The 22,564-nt window shown below is 40.4% G+C and overlaps 2 protein-coding genes across 4 annotated transcripts in view; one reads left to right on the top strand and one right to left on the bottom strand.

Annotated features, from left to right (window-relative positions):
- Positions 1–629, bottom strand: part of TET1 (tet methylcytosine dioxygenase 1) — a 96,882-nt gene extending 96,253 nt beyond the window's left edge. For all 3 annotated transcript variants that reach the window (XR_008432077.1, XM_053949325.1, XM_053949324.1), the window contains exon 1: positions 308–629. The gene's annotated coding sequence lies outside the window, so the exon portion shown is untranslated. The remainder of the gene's footprint in view (positions 1–307) is intronic.
- Positions 630–894: 265 nt separating this feature from the next.
- Positions 895–21,407, top strand: DNA2 (DNA replication helicase/nuclease 2). The gene is made up of 21 exons (XM_053948921.1): positions 895–974; positions 1,715–1,894; positions 2,298–2,481; positions 3,811–3,956; positions 5,443–5,568; positions 6,376–6,595; positions 8,122–8,239; positions 8,536–8,701; positions 9,909–10,103; positions 10,289–10,519; positions 11,475–11,591; positions 11,695–11,804; positions 12,862–12,971; positions 13,919–14,143; positions 15,234–15,427; positions 15,531–15,620; positions 15,713–15,905; positions 18,453–18,542; positions 19,138–19,320; positions 19,440–19,586; positions 20,189–21,407. The coding sequence occupies exons 1-21, from the start codon at positions 964–966 to the stop codon at positions 20,243–20,245; spliced, it is 3,093 nt and encodes a 1,030-aa protein (XP_053804896.1). The 5' UTR covers positions 895–963; the 3' UTR covers positions 20,246–21,407.
- The last annotated feature ends 1,157 nt before the right edge of the window (positions 21,408–22,564 follow it).

Below are 22,564 nucleotides of genomic sequence, written 5' to 3' on the forward strand. Positions count from 1 at the left end.
TTCAAAAAGATATTTCAAGCATATTTTGTACTTCATATACCTATTCTGTTGAAATATTTACTTTCTGGTGTATGGGAGATGTATAGGCAGCACAAAGGCTTAGCAAGTGTTCAAACATTTATGTAATCTCAGTATCACACCACATTGTGACTGTATTTAATAGTACCAACAGAGAACTATTAAATGGTAATTAAGCTTCTCTTAGAGAATAATGTTGCAGTGGGAAGCAGCATTAATGCAGTTTACTGCATATATTTCAGGACTATCCCAAATAAAACCGAAAGGGCTAACCTAAGAATGTTCTCACCTTTTAAAATTTGTCAATTTGAACTTGATCCTTCTGTTGGGACGTCTAACCATGGGCTAAAAACGTCCTTTCTGCAGCAGAGTGAAACCTGCGTATCTGAAACTTCAGTACCATCTCAGAAAGCCAGCGACCACACATCTTTCTGAGGGGAAAGGCTGGACTCTCAGGCTCAGATTGGCCCGTAAGTGAATGGGGAGCGGAAGGCACGTCTAACATTACCCTGTACCACGGCCCTAATAACGGAAGTGGGGCCGGGGCGGGGAGCAGCACTTGACGAAGTGGAAATTAAGAGCGGGCACGGCTGAGAGCGACGCGGTTGCGCCTCGCGGCCCTCAGCGCCCCTCACGGCGCGGGCCCCGCCCCTCCGCGAGCCTGCGGCGCGAGAAGCCGCGCGCCGCTTCGCGCCTTCAGCTCGCGCGCGCGGGAACCGCCCCCTCCGCCGCCTCCCATTGGCCGCGCGGGGCGCGCTGGGCGGGGCTGGCGGAGCGCGCGGCAGCGCTGCGGGAGCGCCTGGGGCGCGGGGCTCAGGGAGCCGCGCTGGGTGCGCTGCGCGCGGGCCGAGCCGAACCCAGCCGAGCCGAGCCGAGCCGAACCCAGCCGAGCCGAGCCGAGCCGAGCCGAACCGAACCCAGCCGAGCGCCGCACGGGACCTGCCCATGGCCGAGAGGTAGCGGCCGAGTGCGGGGAGCCACAGCTGGGCGGAGAGCGCGGGAGGTTTGAACTTCCAAACCTCTCCCGGCTCCGGCTGCGGGAAGGCGGGATGGAGTTCTGAGGGCTGACGGGCGGCACCGGCGTTCCTCGGAGTGGGAAGCGCTCGGGGCTGCCGGGATAACCGGTGAGGGGAGCCCGCCGCTGCCGAGGGTGTTGGCGCTGGGCACGGCGGCCTGCGGGGCCCCGGCGTGGGCTCTGCCCCGCCCGCCCCGCAGCTCCCCCAGGCACTGCTCGGTGACGGGAGAGCGGCGGGTTTGGCCGCTCTGTCTCACGGTTTGGCCATTGGAAACCGAACCTTTAATGTCAGTTTTCTAAACAGGTCATGGGTAAAAGCTTGTTGCTCTGTGTTCGAGGTGTTCGTGTGGCTGTGGGAGTTCATGCGTGCGGGGAGATACAAGCTTTCTCGCAAGCACAGGGTTTGCAGTACAGCTGTAATTAGTTTACTAGTGCTTATGGATATGTGGGCACAAAAATGAAGCACTAACTGTAATAAATAGCAAGTTGCTTAATATTTATAGAGATTTCCTACACTCTACCTTTACAGAACTAAAAAAAAAAAAAAAGAAACCACAAACCAACACAAATTGAAGGGGAGTAAAATTTGGTTTATGGTTGAAGCTTTCCGTCTTTTTGTATGTAGGTCGGCTGTTTCCAAACAGTACAGTACAGTATTCTTTGTAATTAGCTGTCCTTCAGTTTTCAGAAGAAAGTGTCTGACTCACCTGATAAGATCCTGAAGAATGGGCTGAACAACAGATACCGTGTGCTGGAGGTCAGCGTAATACAGAGAAATGGAAGTGACCCTGAGAAACACTTGACAATTACAGCCTCCCCCTCACTGGAAGATACAGAACTGTGCATCCTTAGGAGTGGCTGGTAATCCACACTGATACGTAGATGTTTGAAAAGAGAATGAAATATTGGATTATTAACTCAGTTTTGTTTGTGTTGTCTGTGAGTTGAGTTTTACGGCCTTAAAAGTGATATGGGATCCTGAAAGAACCTTTGTTTAATGTGATGTTATCAGTATGCTGGCACAACGGATATCATCTTGAGAGACCTGATGTCAGGTAGTGTGTGTTGAGTGGGCATTGCTACCTTGCAGTTTTGGCATTGTAAAAATGCCTTTATTCACTTTCAGGACTTTTTAGGTCAACTTCTTAGAAGAACCCAACCCAGCAATTCAAAGAATGTTGAATCTGCTCTGTTAATGTGTTATTTCTTATACACTGTGTCTGTCCTTTGCAAACGCTGGTTGTGTGGGTGTATTCCCTTGCAGGGAGTCTGTCCCGGTAGTTCCAGGGGACATTGTTCATTTGGAAGGGGAGTGCAGCTCTGGCACCTGGGTCATCGATGCCCAGAGTGGATTCCTGGTCCTGTACCCAGACCTGCTGCTCTCGGGCACCACCATCTCCAGCAGTATCCGCTGCATGAGGAGGGCAGTGCTGAGTGAACGCTTCAGGGTGAGTGTTAATCCCACACTGTCAGTGAGTTACTGTTCCACTGGCACTGGTGGCCTAGCTCAGCGTTAAATCTGGCTGATAGAAATGTCACTATTAGCAATTCACAGTGTTTACGACACAGAATAATTCGGGGTGGGAACTGTCTCTGGTTGAACTTCTCTTGTTTTCTTGAGACTTGCGCCTGAAATAATGCAGTACTCTTAAAACAGCTACTGGGCTAAAGAACTGGGCTTTCCGCTTACAATTCTGATAATTTTTTTGATAATCTCTTGCCACATTTTTTGTGGATATGAATCCTTTGTGAGGGATATGCCTCTTGCCATCCATATGAAAATATAACCACACTTGGCCAAGTTAACAGCTTCTGAAAAATTTAGCTAATTCAGTTAATAATTGGTGTGGGCTAACTCTGGAGTCTGAATCCAGCTGCTCAGCCTTGGAAAGAGGAGAAGTGTCTCGTGGTAGTGTCCTTGCTGATACATGAGAAATATGATGATAAACAGAGAAGCAACAGCTGCCAGTTTCAGCTGATGAAAACTTCCAGACATGATAGGAATATAAATCCTATCATAAGGAAAAACATAAGGAAATGTTAATGGAGTGGTAAACAGCCTGGCTGGGAACCTGTGACTGGAACAAGAAAATTAAGTACAGGAGATTAAGACTGTAAAATGGTCTTCAACCTTTTATTAGAGGAGTAAGGGGGATAAAATAATTGTTGAGACAATGCGCAGGGTCCTGACTGGGATAACACCATCCACCTGTTGCGAGTGCAATCCACTGGTCTGTAAGAGATCCATAAAACCACAGTGTTTAGGTTTCCAGCTGTTTGGTGGTGACTCGTGTAAAGGTCATTTACTACCACTTTCAGTTCTTGTGAGTCTCCAGAGCCCAGCCCTGCTGATGGGTTACTGAGCCATGTTGGTGATACATGGAATGATTTTGCTGTGAGCTGTTATCGGACAGGAAACTGCTTCATGCAAGAAGTCTGTGTAAGATTGTAAAGGTACGTGTTTGCATTAGGAAATGCCCGCAGGCAAAACTTTCTCAGAGGTTTATTTTATTCTGTGCCTTTGTTTCTCACCTGCCAATCACACAGAGATTGTGTCCTGACGTTGTCAGGGTTGGGATAAAGCAAGAGGTGAGACCCACTTCAGTTCAGCTGCTCTCACAGGCAGGTTTGACTAGATAACCATTAGTGAGGTGAAAGCTGTCACGATCTTGTAGTTAAACAGGGCCTTGATGTGCAGCAAATAAAACCCAGAAATTTTGCAGAGAGGTTGGTATGAAATGGGCATAAATCTTCAAGTATGATGACATCTGTTGCAGGGCTCCGAGTCGGGTTCACACCAAATGCTCGTTGGGACAATTCTTCATGACATCTTCCAGCAATCAGTAACCAATAACTTGACACAAGAAAAGGTGCGAGAACTAGCAAATAAAATTGTGTATGGACAAAAGTACCTCAAAGAAATGTAAGTAGCATTACAGCTGCCTTCTATGTTTGGAAGACAGGGCAGGAACACTTAGAACTAGCAGATTAAGCTGTACCTTAAAAAATGTAGCACTGGTATCGAGAGAGTATTCTGCCACATTGCTTTGCTTAATGGAAATTGGGGGTCTTTTAGTAAGATAATTCCCCTTTTGATAGTTTAATTTTATTTGCCTTCCCCGCTGAGCTACTTCTATATATCTGAGCTAGTCTTTTGGAGTAACTGTATGTGGCAGGGTTTTTTTTTTACTTTTAGGCCAAGCAGGTTGCAGCGTTTGTGTCTGTAACATTAGATTTCCAGGCATCTCCCAAAGCTGATTTTAATGGGACAAATAGTTAATTATGATCCTCAGCAATGAGCCTAGGACCTTGTGACTGATGAAGAACTGAATGTCTGTTAATTTCCTATCTTTATCAGGTTACTTATAGTCTCAGCTGTTAGAAGACCTTTAACTTATTTTCTCAGCAAAGCTGATAGAAATGCTAGGCAATGCTTAGTATTTCCCTCAGAAAGTGGGAAGATGAATGGCTGTCAGTTTTAACATGTTACTGCAGGCTTTATTAAAATACAATTCTACTCATGTATATTAAAAATCATTATACATAGACTGTTTTAAATTGTATGTTGGGCAACATCAGTATCTGTTGGCCCCAGATGAGTCAGAAGTTAAAGTTGTAGTGGCAAGACTTATTACTTTTAGTTCTGTTATGAAGATAATATTTTGAATTGTGGCTGCTAAGATTACTTAAAGGCCTTTATGTCCCTCTGGGCCTCCATGAAACTGTTAATATGCAATTCCTTTTTGCATATGTAGGCTACTGTTTATTGGTGTGGAAAAATAAGTTGCATAAGTCTGCTGCCTGTGGTCATTTGCCCTCCTGTGAACCTTTTTGTGCAAAATCCATTTGTATTTCTCTGTTGCTGTAGAATAATGACATTGTTTCCAGTGTTTACCAGCACTGAATTATCTAATGTCACACAATTAGATTCTTTGTCATGGTCTGTCAAAATGCGTGTAAGGAGCAGATGAGGATATCCAGACTAAAAGCAAATGGTCTTCTAATTTTTTTTTTCAATGTTGCATGAATTGTAGGAATAGCCATTTTAGCTATTATATTTAGCTAATAGCATGAGTCTGGTACTCCTTTCCTGCACTCAAACTGTTCGTTTTGTTTCATCACATCTGCCATGCTGATGCTCTCAGTGTGCTGTACCTGTTGTTTCAAAGGTTACATCAGAAGTGGATATTCTGGTGTAGTATATCTCTTGTAACAGATGTTCAGCTAATAGTTTTAGGAATTGAGTTGAACCTCTATGCACCTGTTGTTATCTACAGTTTATAGATATTTATAAAAACTTGACAGTTACTTCCAATGATCTTGTTGCTACTCGAGGCAAATCTCTTTAGTACCAGCAGCAGATTTAATACTTTGTTTCCTTAATGTGCATGTTTTGGGGTTTTTTTTAGGTATCTCTTAAATCTGAAACAAGCACAAATAATGCAAGAAGTAGAAGAATATTTGCCATCATTTTTTAAGTGGGCGGAAGACTTCATGCACAATCCAGCAAACCAAAACAAAATGCAACTAAAACTGTAAGAAGGCAGAATTAAATTTTGAAGCATTCTATGTTGTATATCTTGTTTAGTTCACTTGAAATTTTTAGAACTTCTTATGCACATTTGTTGGGTGATGTGGAGCTAGTTCATGGCCTCACTGACCGTAGAGCTGACCTTGTGCTGCATGTTTAGCTGCCATTGTGACTACTGGGCAAGACATGAAGCCTGAGGGTGAACTGACTTCAAAATCTTAAAATCCTTGTGAGCAGGTACAAACCAGAGCTTTTAGTGAGCAGAAGAGCAAGGCTATTTGAGCTGCTGACTAAACTAGGAGTTACTGTAGGTATGAGCAAGACTACAAATCAGAACGTGAAACTATTAATCAAATGGAGTTCTTGACTTATAAATGATTTCTTTGGTGAAATGGTGATTTTATTCAACTGCTGCGGAGCTCTTCTTGTCTGTAGCTTCTTGCTATTGATTCTAATAACCACAGGGTGTTAAAGGTTCAGTGAAATGGCAGATCTGAGTAAAACCTGTATGCTACTGTCAAGTGTATGATAGAGTGTGGTTATTGAGAAAAGACCAAAAACTATTAAAAACAGTTTAAAGTCTCATTTTAAACTTTGAAATTTAGGTGAATAGCAAAACTGACTGAAGTTAGTTTCTGATATGTTGCTTCCTCTGTTAATGGGAAGATTAGTTTGAGTGACACTCAATGCATTTTATTTCTAAAGTTAGTGTCTAAAGGCCACTTGTAATGCAGAAATTTAGTTCCACACATTTTAATGTTTAATTATTAATAATTAATATTGTTAACTTCTGGCTTAATTCTCTTCCTAGGTCAAATGGTGGAAAAACAGATGATGTGTCTTCTAAGATAGAAGTTGTAGATATCTTGGACATTGAAGAGACTATTTGGTCTCCCAGGTTTGGGTTGAAAGGAAAGATTGATGTTACAGCCAGGGTGAAAATCCATTGCCAGTCTGGAGTACAGTCTCGGATAATGCCTTTAGAGCTCAAGTCTGGCAAGGAATCAAACTCCATAGAGCACAGAAGTCAGGTACAAGCACCAAATGTCTAATTTCACTGTCACTGTTCACTGGCTGTGTGTACTTTTTTTGTTAGGTGATCTATTTTCTCTTATGAGTATGAAACTCTTTGTACATGGTATAATCTAAATTCATGGATGGCTCATCCTGGCATGCCCAAAGCTGCTGGTATAAAATTAAAGTGAACTTTGTAGTAAGAAGTATATACATTTACCACCTTCAAGCACACCTATGGGTTTTATCCTGAAATACCTGTTCTTTAGTCTCTTCTTACTCCATTCAAATATGAGGTTGAAGCAAACTGTTTCAGGAACTAGGGTTATACATATTTCCATATAGCTGGCCTGATTTAGAGAGATAGCAGCCTTGATATAAGGTTTTAAAGATGCCTTTTAATATAAATCTTTGGTGAAGTTCTTACTACTTAGAGCTTCTAGAAGACTTGTGATAGTAATGGCTGTTTAGCCATATAAATTGTGGAAGAACTAAATACAGTTTAGAATGTGTTGTGGTTTTAATGCTGTGCTGGTTTTGACTGGGGTTAGCAATACTCTTCTTCACAGTAAGTAAATGTGGGCCTTGTTTTGGGTTTGTGCTGAGCACAGGTTGATAACACAGAGATGTTGCTGTTGTTGCTGAGCACAGGTTGATAACACAGAGATGTTGCTGTTGTTGCTGAGCACAGGTTGATAACACAGAGATGTTGGTGTTGTTGCTGAGCACAGGTTGATAACACAAAGATGTTGGTGTTGTTGCTGAGCACAGGTTGATAACACAGAGATGTTGGTGTTGTTGCTGAGCACAGGTTGATAACACAAAGATGTTGGTGTTGTTGCTGAGCACAGGTTGATAACACAGATGTTGGTGTTGTTGCTGAGCACAGGTTGATAACACAGAGATGTTGGTGTTGTTGCTGAGCACAGGTTGATAACACAGAGATGTTGGTGTTGTTGCTGAGCACAGGTTGATAACACAGAGATGTTGCTGTTGTTGCTGAGCACAGGTTGATAACACAGAGATGCTGCTGTTGTTGCTGAGCACAGGTTGATAACACAGAGATGCTGCTGTTGTTGCTGAGCAGGGCTCACACAGAGCCAAGGCCTTTGCTGCTCCCCCCAGGGCCAGGTTGGGGGCGAGGGGACACAGCCAGGACAGAGAATAAAAGGAATATCCAAAGGATGTTCCAGACCAATGGCATCATGCTCAGTATATAAAGTGGGGGAAAGGAGGACATTTGGAGTGATGGAGTTTTGCCTTCCCAGGGCACCATTCCACGTGGTGGGGCCCTGCTCTCCTGGGGGTGGTTGAACACCTGCCCAACCACGGGAAGCCATGAATTAATTCCTTATTTTGCTTTGCTTGCATGTGTGGCTTTTCTTTTCTCTAGAAAACTGCCTTTATCTCAACCCTCAGCAAGGATGGGGAAGTGAGTGAGCAGCTGTGTGGTACTTGGTTGCTGCTTGGGTTTAAACCACAACAACTAAACTGGAATAATATGTATTCCAGTATGTATATATGTATTTATGTGTGTTTGCAGGTTATTCTGTACACGTTGTTGAATTTAGAGCGGAGAGTAGATCCTGAAGCTGGATTTCTTCTTTACCTGAAAACTGGTACAATGTATCCCGTTTCTGCAGCTCGCATGGACCGAAGAGGTAAAGTTGTTCCCCTTCTCTGGAAACCATAATTCTCTTAAACATGACTGAAATCTTTCTTTATAACTGTAAAGTTTACTCTTATGGAAATAGCTGTATTTATGTATATATGCTTCACTTGTTATAATGTTACTAAGCTTATGTTAAAAATTCAGTTGTTTTATTAATACGGCACGAGGACTTTGCTCTTTGTGAAGAATTGGTTCTTAGTTGACTAAAAAGTTGATAGCTAATTACTTTTGAGGTAAAATTGTTCCAAGCAAAAACATCTGCTTAGTTTATCCTTTTCTTGACAGAATTAATGAAGTTAAGAAATCATGTGGCCTTCTACTTAACACACAGTACCTATAAACCTGATGTGGGAAGGCAGAATTCACAGCTTGCTGCTTTGCCTCCTGTGATTGATGACAGTCAAACATGTAAATATTGCTCCCAAATGCACAACTGCTTTCTATACAGCAGGTAAAAAAAAAAAAAGTCTGACTAATGTTTTTAAATGAGATTGAATAATTGTATCTTCTGATATAATAATTTCATTTTTGTGGTTGACAGTTTTGTATATATTGAAGACTTTTCCACCCCAAAAGAATCTTCCACAGATTTCTCTATAACTTTTATAATTCAGCTCCTGATTTCACAAAGATTTAATATGTTTACTCAGGTACACTTTCTGCAAGACAAAATCTGAGATAAGTCTCAACAAAATACTTGATGACAGTAACAGATCTGTTTAAAAAGCTATATTCTTGCAGCTCTCTGAAAAAGGCAGTCTTTGGGCCTGAGTTCTGGCTGGAGAACCACTTTTTCAGGTTCATTCTGTAGAAGATTGTTCCCCTGTAAGGTATGACACAAGTACTACATTGATACTTCTCTGCTGAAGTGTTATTGCATCTCCTGGTCAACAGAAGTAGTGAGCAAATACTCGATAAAAATTCACACAAAGTTATTGGATTGTTTTAACAGCTGTTAAAAGTTTTAGTCTCTATGCTGCACAAAAACCAGCCAAAATTGTATGTGGAAGAGATTAAATGAGGTTTGTTAGAAAAGGAGAGCCTTTGGGGTAGTCTTGTGGAAGTAGAATGCCTGATTGTTTTTAAAATTGTAGGGGTAAAAGTGTATGTTGAGGGAGCTTTGTGGGGATACATGATATGTTTCTGTGAAGTCCTGCTGCTAATATTCAATTGTTGCAGCAGCAGGATTATAGCTGGATAGCTATTTACTTCTGAATAAGTATTTCTCTCTGTGGCTGTATACATGATTTGGTATAATATCTATTGATACTTAGTTTTGGAATAAGTTGACTTGAAGTTTGCTTGTGTATTAACTATTAAATCCCCATTGCTTAGCTAGATATCAAAATAGTATTTGTATGTTACAATAAAAGGAGTAAAAGGTAGACTCCATAAAGGTACATGTTACTGTCTTTGAAATGCCTTTATTTGGTCTTTGATTAATTTCCTGCTCTTCAAAATCTTAGAGATGATGTGAAGTTACTCCTACAAGGTTATGCATCTGAACAAAGGGTACAGATTCTACTTAATTCAAGTAATAATAAATTAATCTGTCTGGTATGTTACAGTAGATATTTGGATTGTTGTTATGTACATAGGGACTTGCAGGTGAAAAAGGATGCAGGCTGAGCCTTTCCTGTGGCTGGTTCTATCCCTAGAGCTGTGGAGCAGAAGATGGAAAGTGTGGCCTTTCCTCCTGCTTTGGTGCCTGTCATTGACAGAGAGACCCAGCACCTGAAACCCTCCCACTTGGAGTATTTCAGCCTCTGGTATCTGATGTTAACCTTGGAGCTGCAAAGTGGAGAGCATAAAAAGGGATATAAAAATATATGGATGGCACCTTCTTTGGAAAGGTAAGGTTTAATTTCTAAACTCATGCCAATGATGCTTCCTTCCTTCCTTTTGTTTGTTTTGTATTTTGGTTTTGATGGTTGGTTGTGGATGGTATGTTTTTTTTAACTTGTGGGGTTTTTTTCTTAATAGTTCTCTTACAGAGAGGATCTTAATATTAAAATATATCTTTTTTTAATACCTTCAGAGAGAAGGCTGGAGATTGTGTTGGAAACATGATCAGAGTTGATGAAGTCCATGAAGTTTCTGAGGGACAGTATCTACATTTTTTCCAGCGTAGAAATGGTGCCATACCTGGGACAAACCTGTTGGTTGGTGATCGAGTGGTTGTGAGTGGAGAGGAAAAGGGTTTACTTGGTTTGGCTACTGGCTATGTTAGAGAAATCAGTGGAACAAAAGTCTCCTGTTTGTTGGGCAGGTAATAGGATAACAGGAAACATATCTGTTTGCAAACACTTTGGCACTGCCTTGAGGAAGGGTGCTGCTAGGTGTCCAGAAAGCTGTGACATGTCCTGACTCTTCCTACTGGTGATGCCTCAGGTTTAGCTTTTATGTTTTTCAGATTCTGTGCTGCTTTAGTGTGTGGGCATGGGCTTCATATGAGGGGATGGTGAGCTCTCTTCACAGAGTAGGGAGACAAAACAATTCCTTCTCCAGCTGGGGACCAAGGACAAATGATCCAAATCTCAGGCCCAAGAGCATAAATAACGTGGACTGAAGAGAGAACAACAAGCAGGATGGGATTTCATAACCTGAAACTGTAATTGGACAATTAACTCCAATATGCAAATGGAGCAGAACTGATCCAAGTGAGAGACCCCATGACTGGGTGTGCATTTTGTGACCATTTTGGTTCCTCTTGGGTGCAGCCCTGGCTGGGCTCTTGTGCTGCCCAAGGTGGATCCATTGAGGCCTTTAAATAAAGCCCTACTTTATTCTTTAGCTCCATCTAGTCTCTGTTCTAGGCCAGCCTTCACAAGGCATCACTGGCTTTGGAGTAGTACCCTTCAGAAATTCTCTTGCCTTGATTGAAACTGCCAGTACTTGGCCAGTATATATGCCTGTCTATTTAACCAGGTTGTTTGAATAAAAGCACATTTTAACTCTTATTTACCTCCATCTCTAGCATGAATCTATATGGATACAGTGATTACTGTGTTAATAGTGACTTGCATTGTTCAGTCTTTATTGTCTTTAAATTTGGCTTATGTTTTATTATCCCTCATTGGGATCATGCTTTCTTTAGATCAGTTAATACTGAATTTCAATTAGCTGTTGATTCACTCTGGGATCTTTGGAAGATACCATTTAATATGTAGTAATAAATCTTTAATCAACAAAATTATTTTATCCATGTTCTTGTCATCCTTCAGGAATTTGTCAAACCTCTCCAAGAACACTGTATTTAGGTTGGATCATGATGAAGGAGATGTTGGTACAGGAGTCCCTTTTAAAAATCTTTCTAAATTGATGAAAGATTGCCCAGTCAGGTATGAAAAATCAAATTAATTTCACACTTTCAATATTTTCAGATGAAGTTTCTCAAATGGTAACTCTTATTTGAACTCAGTTTTGTCTTATTTTCATCCGCAGTGAAAGGCTCCGCAACTTGATAATTGACTTCCAGAAACCATGTTTTATTCAGCACCTGAGTTCTGTCCTTCCTCCTGAAGCAAAGGAAACTGTTGCAAATATTTTAAAGGGTACAAAGTGACTTTCCCCAAAATACTCTGCGTAGTAGTATGTCTCTACAGCCAAAGTATTTATCATGCTATAAATATAAGGAGTTTTTCCTACTTTGGGGTCCTGTGATAGTTCTCAGCTTAAAAATTAAAACCAAGTTCTTGCCTCACATGTCTTCTGAGTAGCTGAAGACTCGTTTAATCACAGGAAGACCTGATCAGATCCTTGTTCACAGCCTTATTTTACTTTTGCTAGAGGCTGCAGCGTGCAGTTGCAGACAGAGGCTCATGTCATTGCCTCTGTAACCTTTACAGAAGGAATGGACAGAGACAGCTCTTGGGATGGAGGAAGCTGACCTTGAGGGAGAGGAGGGAGATGGGCTTTGGTGGAAACATTCACTTGTGTAATCAATCACTCTTTCTTACTTGTTGACAGCTCTATGGTATCATGCTTTGTGGCACTTACTTAAAAACAAAACTTGTTTAGGTATGAGGCAGTATCTTGTATTTGGTGGAAATATTTCCTTGTTCTCTGGCAGGGTTGTCTGCGAAAACATAGATTTAACTGAGTTGTCTTAGAGCTAATTGAATTTTTTATCAAAACTCAGTTTGAAGTCTTATTTTGCTTGAACTTTGCTTAGTCCAAATAGCTGAAGCATGCTGCCTGTTTGCATCAGACTGCTGTAATGTTTGTTCTCAACAACATGCTGCTGTATGTGCAGCTCATCAGCCCTTGCTGTGAGCTGTGTGTTTGGATGTGAACGTGGTATGATCAAACACAAATGCCCAGACACAATATATGGAGGTGGCCAATTAAAATATTAGAAAAAAGAAGTCACAAAAGGTCTAAAAATAAAAATGTCTTCAGTGACTTATTTCTAGGACCATAGTGCAGAACTTCTACTACTTATGTATTATGTTTAATGTCATATCTTCATTAGAACCTACAGACTTTGCTCAGTTCTTATCTCTATTAAGGGCTTTAGTGAAGGAGGAAACTACAGTTTTGCTGTGACTTTAGTAATTATTACAATTGTGATGAAGTGTAGTAATTTAATTTTGCTTTTTCTTCTGAAAGGTCTAAATAAGCCTCAGAAACAGGCAATGAAACAAGTGCTACTTTCAAAAGACTACACACTTATTGTGGGTATGCCTGGAACAGGAAAAACGACCACGATATGTGCTCTAGTAAGATCATGTACCTTGCTGTTTAATTTTTTTGGTGAGATTTAGAGGATAAAATTAAACCAACTGTGTAGTGTCATTACTTAATCTAACAGTATCTGTATAATTTCAAGGATGAAAACACACTTCTTTTTGCTTAACCTATATTTGGTAGAACTAAAATTGGATTTTGTGGATGGTCTATTGCTTCTGTAGGAATGTATGTGGGAGGGAGGAGATTGAAGTGTGATATTTAATCATTTCTGTGATGCTATAGTGTTAAAATTCTCTGGCTCCAAATATCAGCAAGTCTTCAAATCCTGAGTTATAGCTCAAAAGAGGGACTCCTTTGAGCAGCCAGTAACTTGTCCACTGTAAATTGTATGAACCTGTGGGGCTGAATCCTTGTGCAGTCTGCTACCATCTCCAGTTGGTGGTTCTCTTTTCCCCAGGAAAGGACTGTAGGAGCATACTGGATTCAGGCTGTGGGCTGAGTGAGGTTTTCATGAAAGAGCAGTATTATCCTGCTTCCAGTTGCCATCAGCTTGTGAGGAAAGAGGAGGCTGGAGAGCAGACAGCTGCTGCTATCTTCAGATCAGCCCATTTCCCTGAATCTCCAGGGACTGAATTGCCATGGAGAGCAGTGCTGTGGGAATGGCTTCTTCTTACAGTGGGGATCTTAGGAGTGCAGTTCCTTGGGAGTGCACATCCAGGTTCTTGGCTCTCACTGTTTGAGCAGTGTTGTGAGCCTGCTGGCCATGGGAACCCTTGGGGCTGTTGCCCACATTGTCAGTGGCCAACTGACACATCTGGCCTGGGAGAGTGATGCCAGTCATGCTTATTATTGGCTCCCTCCAAAACCCCTTGAGTTTTTCACCTTAGCAAACCTGGGATTGTTGATTCTTGCAGATGAATCCTTTTCTGCTTCTCCTTAACAGCTTGTCCTTTTCTTTCCCTTTGCCACTCATTAGGTGAGAATTCTTTCTGCTTGTGGCTTTAGTGTCCTTCTGACCAGTTTTACACACACGGCTGTGGACAATGTCCTGCTGAAGCTGGCCAAATTCAAAGTTGGTTTCTTGCGCTTGGGGCAAGCTCAGAAGGTTCATCCAGATATTCGGAAATATACAGAAGAAGAAATCTGCAGGTCCAGATCCATTAAGTCTGTAGCAGATTTGGAAGAGCTCTATAATAGTCAGGTGAGAAAAATGTTTTTTGCTAGGCCTTCAAATGATTAAAGGTAATGACATTAGAATTTTGTTCGGATGCTGCAGAGAAGGATCCCATCCCAAGGGTGTGTACTGCTGCAAGAAATCTGAGCTGAAAGAGATACTCAGCCTCTGCATTGTTTCAATTTCTTTATAGCCACTAATGACCTACATTAAGTCTGCAAGTTGAGAAGCTTGTTTATGTCCACACAAAGTAACTCATCATTGTAAGTAATAAGCCCCAAAGACTCCAGTGCTTTTATCTGAGGTCTTGGGAATGGGCTATTGCAGCCTCCTTTAGCATTATTTACATTCTGCTGCTGTTTGTCCCTTCTCCCTCCCACTGGTGCTCCTTGTGCCATTAGTACAATCAGCAGATGGGGAAGAGGAAGTGGAATGCTGTGGAGCTGACCTGGCCAAGTCCTTATTTTTGATTGAAAGATTAGTGCTGTCTGTATGAATGTTAATACAAACCATAATGGGAGCTGGGTCATATGAGTCAGTGGCAGCTTTAAATTAAATTCACTGAAAGAATAAAGTTTGATGGTAGTTGGAGTAAATGCCAACTTCACAAAAGCTGCCATTTTCTTTTTATTGATAAGTATTGCAGGGGAATGACTGAAGTCATAAGGGGAATGACTTAGCATTTCTTATTTTGGTCATTTTGGATTGCAGTGGAAGCACAGGGAAGAACTGTGCTTCTGTTGTTGTTCTTTCTTCTCTTCAGTATTGAAAAAAAAAAAAACAAACCCAAACCACCTGATTTTTCACAGTAGTCATTTCAGCACCCTCCATTAATAGAACCTGGCATCACTCTGAACACATGACAGGAGCAAGTTTGCTACAGTCTGCTCCAAAGCTGGTTTTGTTTGTCTCTTGTCACTTGCAATTGATATAAGACTATGTCAGGCCAATATATGTCTAAGTGATGCTGGTCTGATTTCAAGGATTAATAATTTGATTTATGTGAATTTACAGTTTAGTTCAGTTTAATGGGCAATATTTTTTCTTTTAATATGGAGAATATAGTGCTAAAGGATATAAAATGTACCTTGTCCTTGAAGTGTGTCTCAATTTTCAGCCAGTGGTAGCAACGTCTTGCATGGGAGTAAATCACCCCATCTTTGTTCAGAAGCAATTTGACTTCTGTATTGTGGATGAAGCTTCCCAAATCAGCCAGCTCGTCTGCCTGGGCCCCCTGTTCTGCTCCAAAAGGTTTGTGCTGGTGGGGGATCACCAGCAGCTGCCTCCACTTGTGCTGAATGCTGAAGCAAGGTAAGATAAAATGCTGCTGGACAATTGCTAGTCACAGATTATGGGAAGGCTCTTGCAGTGTTCCGATTGACGCATTTTGATTTTTGTTTTTGTGTTGTAACAGAGATCTTGGCATGAGTGAAAGCTTATTTAAAAGGCTGGAACAAAACCAGAATGCTGTTGTCCAATTAACTGTGCAATACAGAATGAATAGGTACTTTCAACGTTTGTTTATTAAAATGTGTTCTTGATGTGGGATTGAAATGGTGAGATTTTTATGCCTTTTCTTGTTTTTTAAATCTTTAGTAAGATTATGTCATTGAGTAATATGCTGGTATATGAAGGCAAATTGGAATGTGGCTCGGAGAAGGTGTCAAATGCCACTGTTAACTTGCCCAACCTAAGGAAACTGAAACTGGACTTTGGGGATGCTTCAAAGACATGGCTGAAAGAAGTCCTTGATCCAGACACACCTGTGTGTTTTCTGAACACAGAGAAGGTAAAGTTCATTATGCTCTTTGAACATGTCAAACTTCCTTCAGCTTAGGTCGGGTAAAGCAGGGAACTCCAGGAACTTTTTCCAGGATCATATGAAATGTGCAGCGCACAGAAACGTCGTTGGCATTGTTGGCAGAGCTGAGCAGGGGTGATACAGCTTCTGCTGGAAACATGGCATCTGAGAACAGCTGAAAACTTGAATTTAGATACTATTTCAGAAAATATTGAATGGACTTTAACCTTTGTTCTTCCTATTCAAAGTGTGTAGCTGTACTGGATGTCCTTGCAACCAGGGAATGGCCTTGTTTCCATGGGCTGAGGGTCAGTGGTGGCAAAGCTGTGTGCCAGCGGCAGCAATAACTGCAATTCTCTATGGCATTTTGCAGACATTCTATACATTGAAGTGTAAGGGATGAATAAATTGGTTTAGGTGTGCCCTTTCATGGAGACCCAAAATTTTGCTGGGAAAGTAAAATTCTAGTGTGGATAAAAATTCTGCAAAGAAACTGACTTGGGGGAAAAATGAGGAAGAGTTTAAATGCATGGGGGAAAAGATTAATAAATTAGTAACTGTTTGTGGTCTCTAATAACTGTCACTGTAATTGGTGATTGGATTATGATTTGAGTCTTTCTTTCTCCTTACAAGGTTTTGTGTTGATTCCTATTAATACTGTGTTTTGCCAATAATTATATCAACTGATGATCTTTTATGCTAACCCTGGTGAGAACTCACCAGTGTTCCTATGCTCTCTTTGACATTGTACAGGATTTGTGTTTTTTTCCAACGGTTCTGATAGAATCTCTTCAATGACCTAAAAACAAGCAGTGTGTACTTTTGATGACTTAGAGAAATTTCTAAAAATGTCTAAACTAAACAGAGACATTTTCCAGGAATGCCTTGACAGCTGCAGTTCCTTTCCCAGGAAAGCAGACAGTTGGTCCCAGGGAAGAGGCCTATTAATAAGAATCTGGCTGAAATACTGTTTATCTAGTAATCATAGCAAAATTGCTAATGAAAAAAGTAGAGTTTCTGTTCCATTTTTTTTCCCTACAAAGCCCATCTCAAGTGTAAGACAGCTGTCCTCTTCATGGAGCCAGGAGGAAAGTTTTTATTTCCAAAATATTGTAGATTTGTTGAGACATGAGGCTATAATGTCATTTTTCCTTTGGACTTCTTGTCAGAACTCCATGTATTGTGGCAGTCATGAAGGGAGAAATGCAGAAAACCCCACTGAACATGACAACAAACAAAACCAGCTTTTATTTCCTTTGAGTTCTTAGTAGGTTTTTCCCCCCTGCATTGTTTATAGTGTAACCATGAAATGCTTATGAAGAGGTAGACTTGGCAGGGAGGGATACAAACAGAGAGAGAAGGAAGAGGAAAAAACACCATGACACCACCAGGAAGCTTACATTTATTTTGCTGGCTTTTAAAAAGATGAAGAAAAAGCCTCTATTGTTTTCTGCTTAACAATGCAACAAGTTTGTGACAGCAGTGGGAAATCTGTTTGTTTCTTTGCTGCCAACCCCTGTGTCAGTCTGCACTTCTCTGACAGCTTGGGGCTGGCAGTTTGAAAAATGACATCCTTGATTTAGGGCAAGTCTCTTGAGAGTTTCTTGGCCCAAGTTGTTTTTGTTGGTGGTTCTGCTGGTGTCCTATGGGAAGAGGAGAAATACAAATGTAAGCATGTGTTCCCATAAGCATGACACAGCTTTCAGAACTTCTTTCCTGAAATTATTTTTGTGTAGTTTTTAGCTACAGTAATGCCAGTGTGGTCAGAAATTAACTGTGCAGTAAAACAGTGCTCTTCTGCTTTAAGAGAACTTGAGCACATGGGGTTTGGAGGCTTCCAAACACACTTTAATTGCTATTGGTGCTACTTCAGCTTTAGAGAAGGCAGGAGTCAAGCAAAGAGAAAAAATGACAAAACTGCGACACTACAACGACAAGATGTTACATCCTGAGGTTCCTGAGAATGGGAGGTAATAGTTAAGAAATGGTCAAGTCAGTGAATCCTTTATTTAAAGGTTGGGAGTTTATGTACAATTTAATACTACCATTTTGGATAGTTCTTGCTGTAGCTGTAAACGTAGGCTTTCAAACATTCAAAAAAAATTATCATTTATGCCATGGAATGAAGAAAATTCACTGTAAATAATGCTGTATGGAGAGTGTTAAAGCAAAAGTCCCATGTAAAATATAATTTGCTATCTTACCTTATCAGCAGGAAAATGTCCATTTTTGGGTTTTTTGATTTATGATGTATAATGCTGAACTGTAAAGGATTAAGCTTTGGCAGTTTCTTAAGGTGACAAGCTAGTGCTAGAAACTAATTTTGGGGATTGTTCCAATTTGTTTTGCAAATGCAGTATTCTGAAGTTAGTTTACAGTATAGGCTCTTCTGTTTAGTAAAATTTAGCATTTAACTTTATTTCTTCAATTAATACCGTTAGTATAAATCTACATATGACTCAGTGATTTAGGGACAGGACACAGTACCCCTTTACAGACAGCACAAGTCATTATTTTGTGTTTGTATTTTTAAAGGTCCCAGCACCAGAACATGCAGAAAAAGGTGGCATAAGCAATGTGACAGAAGCTAAAATAGTGCTTTTCCTCACATCCTTATTTATTAAGGTATCTTTTACTTTATTACATGGGTTGGAGGGAGACCTTTAATATTTTTACATTGCTTTAGTAGTGATGAGTGTATGTATTGGGTAGCTCTCTTGGGGATAATCTTAAGGATAAATTGAAGATTGCCTTCATGTCTGTGTAGTGGGGAGCCTGAGGTCTGCATTCCCTTCCCTGTCCTTTGCCTGCTTGCATCTGAGATGCAAAAAACAAAAGCTGGATGCCAAATTCTTTTAAGACATGAGGGCTTTCTTTGGAGGGAGGGGAGAGGATTTGCCTTTGTTCCTTATTTCATCCAGAAATGCAGACCAGGAGCTCTTGAGTGTTCACCTTGCAGTTTAAAGAAGAAAGAAAAATGAGGATTTCAAGGATATCTGTCTTTGTGCCAAGTTAAGACAAAGCTTGGGAGCTTGCAGTAACTGATGTTTTCTATCTCCTTTAGTTAATACTAGTTACACCTACAGTTCCATTAGTTTAGATACAATATCTTGCAGCACTGTTTATAAAAAAAATTAATTAGAAGAATCTTTCTGACTGTACCGAGTTTCCCAAGCCCACTGCAGTGACAGACTTTTTATCCATTTTCTTCTTCACTCAGGCTGGCTGTAAGCCCTCAGACATTGGCATTATATCACCCTACAGACATCAGTTAAAAACAATCACTGATTTGATGGCAAAATGGAAGGAGAACAGAGTGGAAGTTAACACGGTTGACAAATACCAAGGAAGAGACAAAAGTATCATAATTGTGTCTTTTGTTAGGAACAGTATCGATGAAAATGTAAGTGGGTCATTTTAACTTTGTTCCAGTCAATTTTAGTAGTTTAGATGCATTTTGAAGATGAGTGGTTTGTGTCCATTAAGTAGGAAAAATAAAAGCGAGTGCCATTTCTTTTCCAGCTTGGCACCCTGCTGAAGGACTGGCGCCGCCTGAACGTTGCTATCACCAGAGCCAAGCACAAGCTGGTCATGGTGGGCTGTGTTCCATCCCTGTGCTGCTATCCTCCCCTGGAGAAGCTCCTCTGCCATTTGCAGTCCCAAGCAATGATATCCTTTTTCTCCACACTAGTTTGGGAAAGGGGAGAGGTAGGATTGGCTTACTGAGATTTGAGGTAAGAATGGGAAGATCTTTGATTATTTAGGTTATACTTTTAACAGTGATTGGCAACACAGCACAAAATGTGCTGATTAGATTTGCCAGAAGTGTACTTGAGATACAGCTAGTGGATGGGTTTAGAAACTTCTCTGTCTTCGACAGCAGAAAAAGTCAATGCTGACTTGCAAGACAACTTGGACATAATTTTTTGATTTTGAGGCCTGAATTTTTAATTTTTAATGCTTTTGCATTTTTTCCTGTGATCATTTTGAGTTTCTTGGCATCTTAACATCAGTGTGATTGCTTTCTTCCACTCAACACATCTGCTTCATGAATAATCTTGGTGGAAAGGAAAATAGTGTCACTTTCAGATGATTTGGTAATTTTTTTTTCTCTCTGGCATTGTACTGAATAAGCTTTAGCTATTGCTGTTTCCATCTCCTATTTAAACAGAAAAGAACCATGTTAGCTGCTTTCTTTGCAAACACCAATGCATATTCAAACAGGTTTTGTGAAAGCAAAATGTTGTTAAAATGCTTCCTTAACTTGCTACATCTTGAATCTTCCAGCTGGGGCTCATGAAAGTATCCACAAGTGTAACATCTTATGAGTGTGAAGATGAAAAGTTTTGCAGGCCTTTGTATCTCCTCTTCTGCTGTTGTTTAATGTAAATAACTGGTAATTGGGCTATCAGTCCTGATGTGCACTGTTGGGTCTGTAGGCAGTCAAAATAGAAAGCATTCAATTATTTGGAAGTTTCCTTTCAGTAGAATAACAGGCATTTCTTGAAAAAGCTGATGGCTACAGAACTAAAGCACTCAGCTTACTTGTGACAAACCAGAAATATGAAGCACTCTGATCCTTCCACTACTGCATATTGCTGTATTCTCTGTTACCTTGATGAACAGTCACCTGCAGAAGTGAGTGGGGAAGCACTTGAAGAGGAAGGGAGTGTAAACCAGTGTTGTACTGAGTCACAGTTTTCTGGACTCAATTTGGTTTTAAAAACTTGAAAACATAGTTTACATACAATAATTCCATTTGTTAGAATTCCTAATTAAGGTGCTGTGTTGTGCTGTTTGGAAAAAAAAAATAGAAAAAACTTCTTCCTCTTCTTCAAAACCTCACATTGTCCTTTGAAGTCTACTCCTGCTTTTAAAAATGCTGAAGTCTTTTATATTTATATACATAATGTAATTAATCTCTCATGTAAAGATCCCTTGATGACATTTCTAATCTCTTGATTTTGCATACCTCAGGGAGAAATGTGATGCTGATTCACTTAATCCCCTGCTACTAATTTATGTGTTCAGCAGATCAATCTGAAGTGAAATGCTTCACAGTAGAACTCTTGTTTTCAGTTTATCTGATCTGTAGTCTTCAAAACAAAAATTTCCCAGGAAACAAAACTAGACATGCAGCTTGCTGACTAAGAAGCTTACATGCTCAGGTTCTATTTTTTTAAAGATGATGGCATATAAACAACAGAAAACACCTTTTACTTGAGATATCTCTGCTAGTTTCTTTGTGCTACCTCATATTCTAGTCCAAAGAGACTGAGAAGTTTCTTTCCAAGGCTGCTGGTGGAAACATTTTTTTTTTTTATTTTTCAGAATCATTAGCATTTGTTTTCTCTTGGATCAATGTCAAGTAGCTGTGTGCATACAGTTGCAGACAAACTTGTTAAATGTGAGCATTTTCACTCTTTTAAACTGCTCCCTAACTTTTTGTAATGTTTGAAGTAATAAAAGTTTGCTGTTGGTTTCGTTAAAGTTGTTTATCCTTTGTTAATACTTTGCTTTATACAAAGAAAATATTTAGAACAGTACAACAATAATTGAAAAGTTGACAGGATATCCTCCTTTTTCAGGTGAAAATACATGCTTCATCAACTGTGCCTGAGCTCTGGGTCTTTCATAAGATGAAAAAATAGGGTAAAATATACTCTTTATTATAGCAGTGACATCAGAATACTTTTTTAGAAGATATTTTCTTTCTGTGTTTAGGATCTGTGCGTAGAAAGCTCTTAAGATTTTGCTAATCTGTTTTCTCAGACAAAGCAATGCTTATCCAGGAAATGGTTTGCATGCTATTAAAAACTTAATAAATAAATTAAGGGTATTGCCATCCCATCATGAAGTTGCATGAGAAACAAACACAAGAACATTTCCTTATCCACTTAAAAAATGCATCTTTCCTTGTGGTAAAAATTACACTGAGCAGCAGGTCCGGAGTCTACAGATGAAACCACGTTTTGCTCTTGTAGTCTCAAACTGAGATGTGATTCTCTAAAACACTCTGTGTTTCATTGAATATACAGAGCAAGTGACTAGCAGTAAAGGATCACTTTTTTAATGTGCTGCCTTTAAAACAGCTTCCTCATGCAGAAGCAGCTGTTGGTGCTGCTGGAAAACATGCAGATGCATGCCTGCTGTGTTCTGTGTTGCTGGGATTCCCAAAAATGGGGAAAAAAAAAAAAAAAAAAAAGGAAGTTGTTTTATGCCAGACTAGCAGGATCAGAGTGTGAGTATTTTAGAATTGTTTAATGTTTAAACATACAGGTTCCTTTTTCCTTGTAAGAGGTGGGAATGGAGGCTCCAAGAAGTGTCCCTGTCACCATGGGCTGTGTTCTGTCTCTGTGTTGCCCTTGTGGTTTGGTCCTTCCTTGCAGTGACACCCTTTGTGCTGTTTTGTGCAGTCACTGAAGCTGGGCAAGGTAAAGAACACCTTTTTATTTGACAGGTTGCTGGTTAGCCTTGCCCAAAAAGGTGTGAGGAAAGAATAATTATTAAGCAAAGCATATTGTAGCGCTTGGGGTGCAGTAAGCATCAGCTGAGATCCCATCTGGATGTGACAAACGTGCTTGTGATAAACAGCTCCGTGAGTTTTGGTTCTTTTCTAGCCAGATTCACAGTCTAGGGTTTTTAAA

The sequence above is a fragment of the Vidua chalybeata genome, chromosome 8, assembly GCF_026979565.1.
Source record: "Vidua chalybeata isolate OUT-0048 chromosome 8, bVidCha1 merged haplotype, whole genome shotgun sequence".
In the NCBI taxonomy this organism is placed as follows: Eukaryota; Metazoa; Chordata; class Aves; order Passeriformes; family Viduidae; genus Vidua; species Vidua chalybeata.